Source organism: Chrysochloris asiatica, unplaced genomic scaffold, assembly GCF_000296735.1.
Source record: "Chrysochloris asiatica unplaced genomic scaffold, ChrAsi1.0 scaffold00071, whole genome shotgun sequence".
NCBI lineage: Eukaryota > Metazoa > Chordata > Mammalia > Afrosoricida > Chrysochloridae > Chrysochloris > Chrysochloris asiatica.
In genome coordinates, this window is record NW_006408589.1 from 6,330,928 (window position 1) to 6,341,664 (window position 10,737).

General features: G+C 46.1%; 1 protein-coding gene across 1 annotated transcript in view; it reads left to right on the forward strand.

Moving 5' to 3' along the window:
• Positions 1-10,737, forward strand: part of STK10 (serine/threonine kinase 10) — a 205,567-nt gene that overhangs the window by 166,942 nt on the left and 27,888 nt on the right. Inside the window, exons 14-17 of the mRNA XM_006864812.1 lie at positions 722-851; positions 3,417-3,541; positions 7,318-7,506; positions 8,669-8,794. Coding sequence (XP_006864874.1) covers positions 722-851; positions 3,417-3,541; positions 7,318-7,506; positions 8,669-8,794 — 570 coding nt within the window. The remainder of the gene's footprint in view (positions 1-721; positions 852-3,416; positions 3,542-7,317; positions 7,507-8,668; positions 8,795-10,737) is intronic.

Consider the following 10,737-nt stretch of genomic DNA (forward strand, 5'->3'; position numbering starts at 1 on the left):
GACGGCACTTAACAACAATATATATACATACACATCACAAATGGTTGCTAGCCCCAGGCGATACAGTTTGTGAGGATTTTAATTTCTTCTTGCATCTTTTGTTGTTTTTTTTTTGTTTTAAATTTTGCATTTATTTTTAAGAAAAAAATTAAAACAGACATAAATAAATATAATGTGAGGGGGCTTCAAAAAGTTCATGGGGAAGAAAACATTGTCTTTTAAGTCCATTTTTCCCATGATCTCTTTGAAAGCCCCTTATAGTATAATGAACCCATAGACCTAGCATCAGTTAATAACTATTCGCTCCCTCCCCCATCCTACCTTATTATTTTGAAGCAAACCTTAAACATATCATTTTTCATGTAAAGATTTTCAGTGTCTAGCTCTAAAGTAATCACAATACCATAAAAACAGCTGAGAGTCTAACAACTTAACAATAATTGCTTAATAGCATCATATTTACCATCAAGTCAGCATTCCAGCTTCCAGCTGTCTCATAAATGGCATCTTTTGTTTTTTTCAAATTTGTTGTTTGAGTCAGGATCCAAACAATTGGTTGAGGTATCTCTAAGTCTCAAATTTTCCCCTCCATATGGTTCCTTTTTTTATTTCCCAAATTGACCTTACTGGTCACAATGGCTTTTCTTCTGTAATAAGAGCGAGAGCTGAGGGCCAAAGGCAGCCCTGGGTAAAAGGTCTGTCCCCTGCACCTCCCCCACAGGATCGGGACTTTCTCGCCAAGCAGAAGGAGGACCTGGAGCTGGCAATGAAGAGAATCACTGCCGAGAACAAGCGGGAAATCTGTGACAAGGAGCGAGAGTGTCTTAATAGAAAGCAGGAACTCCTTCGAGGTGGGTGCCTTCTTGACCCAGAATCTCCATGAATGGACCTCTCAGCCTTTGACAGTGGGGTGGCAAGAAAGAACAGCTAGCTCCCCGCCCTCCTAAACACAAAACATCCTTAATGGTGCGATGTTGGGGAAAAAACAAAACCACACTAGCTTCAGGAGTGAGACAAGGATACCAGTTACCACCAGCGCTTCTTGTTGTCAACTGCTGTCCAGACAGCTGCTGACTCGTGGCTCCACCATGGACAGTGGAACCAGATGCTGCCCAGTCCCACACCATCCCCATGGTCAATTGCAAATTGGATCTTTATGATCCATAGGGTTTTCTTTGGCTGATTTTGGGCAGGAGATTGCCAGGCCTGGTCTTCCTCATCTGTTTTAGTCTGGAGGCTTCACTGAAACCTGTTCAGCATCACACAGCAACAATGTAAGCCTCCACTGATAGGTGCATAGTGGCTGCCCGTGGGGAACACTGGGGAGAAATGGAAGGCAAGAATTCCACCATTGAGCTACCGATACCCCCATCACCAGCACCCACCATATAACACTATTCCAGAGATCTTAGTCAACAGAGGCAAGGAAAGCAAAGAAAAAGGAAGAGAAGTAGAGTGTGGAGTGTGAGGGAATTATAAACAAGTGAAGTGAGTTCATAGGGTCGGGGGGAGGGGTGTGAAGAGCCTGACCACAACAGCAGGTTTGCCACACCATGTGCCAGCCAATTTCCATACCTTAATCTCATTGAATCTTCATCTTAGCCCTGTAAGGCCAGTCCAGTTGTGATCCCCATTTTATAGATGAGGAAACTGAGGCTTGGAGAGTTCATATATTGTGGCCAAAGTTAAACACTTATTTTGGTGGGGGAGGGAGTTTGTTTCTGGTATGGTGCTGTAGACTAAGTACTGGAGTGCTAACTGTAAAGTTAGCAATTCAAACCCACCAGCCAATCCTTGGAAACCTTCACGTTGTTGTTGTTAAGTGCTGTCAAGTCAGTTTCAACTCCTAAGGACTCTGTATTGGGTTTTTGAGGCTTTTTACATCTTTGTGGGAGCAGAAAGCCTCATTCTTCTCCTGCGGAGTAGCTGGTGGGCTCAAACAGTTGACCTTGTGGTTTGCAGCCAGTGTTTATCCTCTGGAGCCGCTGCATACAGAAAACCCCACTAACTTCAAGAATGAGACAAGGATATCCTATACAGGATTACTATGAGTCAGAACCTACTCCATGGCACTTTTAACAACAACAAGACAGTTAATGAGTGGTAGAACTGAGCCTTGAATGCAGATGCATCTTGAGTCCACCCTCCTAACTTCTCCCATGTCTCATCTACTGCTCTGATGGTTTGGTGCAGTTAAGAACTATAAACCCATTATTTGGTATGGGTTCTGGTAGTCCTGGGCGTCCCAGTATCTTGGGGAGAACACCAGTGTTTCAGGAAAGTTCTTGTTTCATTTTAATTTTTCTATTTCACAGTGTCCGTAAGAACCACACTGCTTCTTGAACTGTGGTTCTGATTTCAGTTGGGAAGACAGAATCACTGTTCTGATGCACCATAATAAATACCATATATTTCACAGAACCAGAATAAACAGAAACATGCTGAAATTTGTAGTGACAGTGTATCTTGCAGGAAGTGCATGAGGTTCTTAGTCTGATCCCAGCTCCCCTGCCCTGGTTCTGTGACAAGGGTCAGCTAACAGACTTTCTGTGACAGAATGCCAGATCTCATTATCTTTATAACAAGTGTATCGGACACACTGGGAACCAAAAAATGGGTGAGGAGACATCCTGTCTTCTACCTAAGTCATTCCTACTTAGCCCACTGGAAAAGTAGAAGGGCAGTATGCTGTTGTTGTTATGTGCTGTGGAGTTGGTTCTGTCTCATAGTGACCCTGTACAGGGTTTCAGAGGCTATAAATCTTTACGGGAGCAGAAAGCCTCATCTTTTTCCTGCGGAACAGCTGGTAGTTTCAAACTGCTGACCTTGCAGTTCACAGCCTGATTTGTAACCACTACACTACCAGATTTCCTTAGAAGGGCAGTATGTTGTTGTTGTTATGTGCCGTGGAGTCAGTTCCAACTCATAGCAACCCTGAACAGGGTTTCCGAGGCTGTAAATCTTTACGGGAGTAGAAAGCTTTATCTTTCTCCTGTGGAACAGCTGGTAGTTTCAAACTGCTGACCCTAAGGTTTGCAGCCCGATTCGTAACCACTACGCTACCAGAGCTTAAAAATGTCTCCCAAGGATGTTCCTCCATCCCTAGTTGTACCCTATTTCGCAGAATGGGAAACCGATGTCAAAAGACGTTACTTATGTACTTATGCATCCTAATGCACAGACATTTAGTTTGGTCCCAGCCTCAGTTTTAGGTTTCTCTGGCTTCAGACTCTGCTGTTCCACTGCTGGGAGCCACCATGGATTTGAAGGAAGTTTTAGGAGTTATCCCACTCACATGAGCAAACAGTATCAGGGACCATCCTCTGAGCTCAGCAGGTGTCACCTGCAGAGTTAGGAGAGGGCCTTTTTGCTGTTGTGGTTGGTCAGTGCCTCACGGTGGGGTATGTCCTCTGCAGACCGGGAGGCGGCCTTGTGGGACATGGAGGAGCACCACCTGCAGGAGAGACACCAGCTGGTAAAGCAGCAGCTCAAAGACCAGTACTTCCTGCAACGGCATGAGCTGCTACGCAAGCACGAGAAGGTGAGATTCCTGGAGCATCTGGGAAAGCCATGAGGCTGCATCGTGATGAGGGGTCTCCACCCCAGGAGGTCCTCCCACCAAGTATTATTTGTTGAACAGCCAGGTATCAGGTAGGATACTGAGGCAAACAAAGTAGCCATCAAGCTTATATTTACTTCTGCCAGTGAACAAGTGAAGGACAAAAAGGGAACTGCTGGCTCCCCAGTGTTCCAGTTTTCTATAATACAGAGAAAGGAATACATCTCACTACCAAAGAGGCAAAAAGGCCCAGGCTTTTTATGGACCTGGGGACCAGGGTGAGGGAGAGGGCTACCGGCTGTTGTTGTTATTGAGTGACATCAACTCATTTCCAACTGATAGCAATCCTGTGTACAGCAGAACAAAACACTGCCCGGTCCTGTGCCCTCCTCACAACCCGCAATCCATGGCAGTACAACAAACTGGCAGACAAGTGGTAGAGGGAGGGGCTAGGAGTGGGAAGTACTGGACAGAATGGACAAAAGGCCACCACTGATGTCATGGATAAGAAGGTCTCAGCAGAACACCTGGGGTGAGTAGGGGTCATGTACACAGCCCCTAGGGCAGCCTGATGCTTGTAAGGACTAAATGAGATGATGTAGGGACTCTCCTGGTGGGCACATGGTAGATGTTCATTGTCTTCTCCAGGCACTTCTGAGGTACTAGGAATTTGGAACAGGGCCCTCTCTCCAATGCTCTCTGACCCTTCCCTCTGTAACCACATCACCTGAGAGAAGGGGCAGTTTACTCTCCGCTGAACCTACAGATCGTAGAGTGCCATCAACTGATTGCAACACATGGTAACTCCATGTGACAAGAGTAGAACCGCCCCATAAGGTTTTGTCGGCCATAATCCTTATGGGGAGTCCTGTGTGGCGCTGGAAGGTAAGTTCTGAACCGCAAAGTCAGTTTGAACCACAAGGTCGGCGGTTCAAACTTCTCAGCTGCAACTCAGAAGCGCTATACAGGGTCACTATGCGTGGGAACCAACTCAACAGCACTTTACAACAACAACAACAACAACAGGCCTTACAGGGGCAAACTGCCATGTCCTTTTTTCCCACGGAGTAGTGTTTGATCTGTAAACCTTTGGGTTAGTAACGGAGCATTTAACTGTTGCACCACCAGGGATATTAGCCTGGAATGTGGCTGCTTCCACCAATTGGGACCACCTCCACAGGAAGACTCCTATTTTCCTCTTTCTTGCCTAGGAACATTGTAACAGCCTCACTCATATACTTCTTTCTTCTGGGAAGGAGCGCTGTTTGAGTCACGGTCAAGTCCCTTCCCTCCCAGATTCTAGAACAACTTAATTTCCTTTACCACTCCCTTGCCCCACCCATTGTGCTACACTACTTCCACTCCTGGGGCCTGTTGCAGAGTCTCAGACAGATCCTGAGGTCGATGAGCAAGACTCTGAGCCTCCTCGGGAAGTTAGAAGAATTTGATCCCTGCCCCAGGGATCCTGTGTGCCAAGCACCTGTTTTAATGGAGATAGGCAAGTGGCACATGAGAAAGCATTGTTTTGTAAACTGTGAGTTTTGACCTTAATAGGTCACATTGTGAAATCAACTCATGGGTCATGACTGGCCATTACAAAAACCTCCAACTGTATTACACAGAATAAATATAAGTATTGCATTGTTGTTGTTGTTGTTATGTGCCATGGAATCTGTTCCGACTCATAGCGACCCTGTACAGGGTTTCCGAGGCTTTAAATCTTTATGGGAGTAGAAAGCCTCATCTTTCTCCTGTGGAACAGCTGGTAGTTTCGAACTGCTGACCTTGTGGTTCGCAGCCCGATTCGTAACCGCTACGCTACCAGAGCTCCTTAAGTATTGCATAAAGGGATAAAAAAAAAAGGAAGAGGTCTCAGCAGAGATGCCTGGGAAGGACCTCAGTGGAAAGACCTCTTCCTCCCTCAGGAGGGCTCTGGGCTAGTCATACAGATGTGCACAGGAATATGGCTGGCCGTGTGAGGACTACAGTCCCTCCAGAAAACCAGCACTATTGCACCAAGTTTGGTTCAGGAGGGCAGTTTCCTCTTCCCTTCCCCTCTACCAGGCAAAGCCTTGCCAGTTTTATGATCAGGCCTGAAAGATCTCATAAGGGATTTGGCCAGGTGCTGTACTGCTCACTGTGTCCCCCTAGAGACACTAGAAGTGGGGGAGGGAGGGGCGTGCAGCTCCTTTAGCCAACTCTTGACACCAGATGGATGTGTCTGTTTCATTCTTTGATTATCATTTCCCTCTTTTCTTTTTCACCCTCCCTTTCTTCCCATTTTCTCTTTATTTTGTTCTTCCCTATGAATTCTCTTGGAATACTTCAACACCACCTCTACCACCTTCCCAACCTCATTAGACCAGATGAGGGAGGGAGGACCTTGCTCTGCAAGGCCAGTGTACTCTATACTTCTGGGACAGTTGTCTGTCTTGGTTCGGTCCCCAAACCAAAGTCTGGACACATAGCAGTTACTGGTCAGTATAATTCTTAAGCTAAGTGTGCAATGCTAGAAGTCAGCAGTGGGGGCTCAGAATAAGCATGTCCATCCCAGCTAGGAAATCCAAGGATGCTTTCTGGAGGAAGTGACGCTGGGATTGAGTTTGGAAATACAAACAGGTATTAGGTAAAGGAAAAAATTTGAATGTATCGAGCCTTTCCACGATACAAATGTTTAAGTCTTCTGTCAGCAATGATGAGAGCTATCCCTTAGTAGACATTTTTGCTTTGAGATACTAGCTATCATGGTTGACAAAGCATCTAGAAGAGGTCTTGGTTAACGAGTACTTCTGTAACAGAAATACCACACTGGAAGGTATTTATAACAAACAGAAAATTATTCTCTCATAGTATAGGAGGCTTGAAGTGTGAATTGAGGAAACTAGCTCTAAGAGAAGGCTTTCTCTTGTCCCCTTTTAAGATCTGTGGACCCAGCATTCCTTGGAGATCTCCATGTGTCTTGGCGTTCATCTTCCCCTGGGTCTAGAAGGTTCTTGGCACAGGGGCCCTGGGCCCAAAATACACACTCTGCTCCTGGCGATTCTTGATGGTTCTGAGATCCCTTTCACCCTGCTCACTGCTCTCTCCTTTGAGCACCTGTAAGAGCAAAGGTTCTGCAGGCACCAAGGAAATTTACTTATATTGGATCAGAGCTGTGATCTGAGTAAGGATGGTGCATCCCACCTTAATCCCCTTACAATCACATCACATCATGGCGGATGGTTACATCACTACGTAACTGTCAAATCCCTGGGAGTCATGACCTAACCAAGTTAATGGATATCCTGGGAGGATACAATTCAATCCATGCATGACAAAAGGTTAAGTATCCAAAGCGTTATTAGCAATAATTGTTAATGAGAACAAAAAAATGTCACTTAACAATAAACCAGAAACCAAACCAAACCAAACTGCCTTTGAGTCAATTCTGACTATGGCAGCCCATGTGTTCAGAGGAGACCTGCACACACACACGTAACTGTGGTCTTTTTCAAAGTAGATCGCCAGACCTTTCCTCTGAGGCACCTCTGGGTGGGTTCGAACCACCAACATTTTGGTTAGTAGGTGAATGCTTAAAACTTTGTGCTGAATGCTTAAAACTAGGGACTCCTAGTAGAACAGCAAAATACAGGCCTTGCTGAACTGAGCATTTTGGACTATGGGTCCTGGACTCCCAAGTCGAGTGTGGCCTTTGGCCTCTGACCGACCACTCACAAGTACAACGGCTGACCTTGACCCTGTGGGGTCTTCCCCTGCAGGAGCTGGAGCAGATGCAGCGCTATAACCAGCGAATGATGGAGCAGCTGAAAGTTCGGCAGCAGCAGGAGAAGACACGGCTGCCAAAGATCCAGAGGAGCGAGGGCAAGACGCGCATGGCTATGTACAAGAAGAGTCTCCACATCAATGGTGGGGGCAGCGCCTCAGAGCAGCGAGAGAAGGTCAAGCAGGTGGGCATAGCCGGTGGGGATGTCAGGGGGAGTTATCCTAGGGCAAATAGACCCGGGCTTGGCGAAGCCTAAACCTTATACAATGTGGGCAAATCTCAAACATACGGTGCAGCACACACAAGGATAGATGTTGTGTGATCCCACGTCTGTGAACTATCCACATGCTGAGAGACTCAAGTTTACTAGTAATAACCAGGGATGGTGGGAGGAGGAAACGGTGGGAGGAGATACTGAGCTTCTATTAAGGGTGATGAAAAAAATGGGCAATGGATAATGGTGACGTTTACACAGCATGATGAATGTAAGTCATGCACTGACTTGCCAGATAAAAACAGTTGAAGAGGCAAATGTTTTATTATATGTATTTCCCACAATGGAAAAAAAAAGTTGCAGTAGTGTAGTAGTTTTACATGTTGGGCTGCTTAACTGCAAGGTCAGCAATTTGAATCCACCGACCACTCCTTCTAGGAAAAGTTGAGGCTTTCTGTTCCCCTAAAGATTGTTGTTGTTGTTGTTACTCAGAGCAACCTTGTATAGGGTTTTCGAGGAGTGGCTGGTGAGTTTGAACTGCTGACCTTGCACTTCAAACTGATCGTAAGATTACAACCTCAGAAACCCTATACAGAGTTCCTATGAGTTGGAACTGACCTGACAGAAAACTACCCACCACCTTGGTAAAAAACAAAAATTTTAAGGCAGCACAGGGCCTTGGAGGGAGGGTACAAGTTATGGTCAGAAGGCTCATTGGCCTCCCTTTGGATCCACTAGACAGAGGAAGGAGCTTGGCGTTGCAGTCCTGGACTTCTTTGGTTCCTTATGCACCATTCCCTTTTACACACCAAGCTTTTATCTATGCAGCTTCCTGTGCTGACAAGACCTCACTCACAGGCTGCCCACGTGGCTCTGGATACACAGAGTTCATGGCTCCCATGATTCTCTTGTGGAATGCGTGGCTGTCCTCACACATGTTGTCACAGTGTCCTGTTGGTGCTTGTGTTTGGGGCTCCTTAAGGGTAGGGGCTGGCTCTTAGCTCAGAGTGAAGACTTAGAATTGGGGCCCAGCCTAAGGTGGTGCTGGGCACCGGAACAGGGCTAGGAAGCACCCTTCCTGCCCCCAGCCAGATCTGTAGCTCCTGAGACATCCACCCTGTCTTTCTTGCAGTTTTCTCAACAGGAGGAAAAGAGGCAAAAGTCGGAGCGGCTGCAGCAGCAGCAAAAACATGAGAACCAGACGAGGGACATGACAGCACAGTGTGAAAGCAACACAAATGAGCTGCAGCAGCTACAGGTACCGCCCTGCCACCCCCACCTTGTAGGACCAAAATCTCCATCTCCACAAGATTGCGGGTTCACCCACAGCAGCCCACTCTCAGGGGCCAAAGACTCCACCAGGGAAGGTGCCTGTTCAAACCAGCCTGTGTGGCATTGGGCAAATTATACCAGCCTTTCAAGCCACAGTTCCCACTTCCACAAAATAGGCATGGGCTAGAGTGATAATTCCTCTTTTGCAAGATTGAGGTGAGGATTTCTAAATGAGCTAATGGAACTTAAAGTGCCTTGTATGAGGCCTAGTCTTGGGCATGCAGCTGAATTTCTTAGTCATCACTGTGCCTTGGGAAGAGGTGCCCCGGGTATTGTCAAGCCCCTTGATGACCACTTTCCCTGGAGATACCTCCTGACCCCTTTACATTTCCTGGCTCCTGGGTTTAACCTATACCTGAGGTTCCTGGTCCCAGGAACTGGTGCTTGGAGCCTCCTTGTGGTGTATCAAGGTATTGTCAGATCTATAGGATTGTTGTGAAATGCTTTTGTGTCAGTTCTGACTTATAGTGACCCTGTATAGGGTTTCCAAAGAGCAGCTGATGGATTTGAACTGCCAACCTTGTGGTTCACAGACCATTGCTGATCCTACAGTGCCACACTAGGAGTACAAGCTTTAGGGTAGGGCTGGAATTAAATCTCCATGGACTTGAGGAAGCTACCCAGGACATTGGACCCATCTGGCCAGTTCTGGACATGCAGGGAGATGTAGAAGACATGTCATGGGTATTGAAGTCTGCCAAGCAGGAGTTCTTCTGTTTGCCATGGTGTGAATTTTAGCACTCATCTTCGCTTCTGGTTTCCTATTCCTGTCTCAAGGGAGGGGTCACTGAAGATTAACTGAGAGAACCCATAGAAAGTACCAAACAGTTTCTGTCATGCCAAAGGCACTCAGTGCCACTGTAAGCATAATTTTTACTAAACCAAAGTAGAAAGGATCCCTGGTAGCACAGTGGATTAAGCGTTGGGCTGTTCACCAAAAGGTCAGAAGTTCGAACCCACCAGTTGCTCTGTGAGGAGAAGAAGATGAGGCTATCTGCTTTCTTTCATACAGATAAACCCACTGGAGCAGTTCTTTTCTGTCCCAGAGTCACTGGGAGTCAGGATCAACTTGACAGCATTGGGTTTGTTTTGGATTTAAACCAATGTAGATTGAAACCCAAAATAAAAATTCCTTCATTGTGTGGAGTCTTTTCTTCCAACCCAGTTAGGGTTGAGGTATCTGGATAAAGGGACTTTTCCCTTGTTCCTCCTTATAAACCACAAGATGTATTCCCTGTGAGGAATCACTAGGGACTTGTTCCTTCTGTCTTAGAGAGAAACGCACGGTAACTTGTGAAGCATATGACTGATAATCTCAGAAAGACAGGACACAGTGGTAAGGCTAGGAGAGTTTCAGCCCTGTCCATTGTCCTGATCAAAGGTCTCTCCTGAGAAAACGTATGCCATAAAAGGATTCATGGTGTGGCAGTTCAAACCTACCAGCTGCTCCTTGGAAACTCTATGCAGGGTCGCTATGAGTCGGAACCAACTCATAGTGGCCCTGTATAGGATTTCCAAGGCTGTAAATTAACGAAGCAGAAAGCCTCATCCTTCTTCCACATAGTGAATGGTGAGTCTGAACTGCCCACCTTGTGGTTTGCAGTCCAGTGTTTATCTTACAGAGCTACCACTCTCCAGAAGTAACCTAAGTGATTAGACATAGGGAAATATTTCAATAAAATTGGTAAATCTATAGCACTGGATGTTTTCTAGGCATTAAAACTGATGATTATGAAGGGTGTTAATTCTTAGGAGAAATAGTTGCATTCTAACGAGATAGGTTTCAGCATTGTATATGCAGAGTAAATGGTATAGAAAAATAACAAAGCATGTTAGGAAATAAACCTAAATGTTCATAGTGCTTGCCTC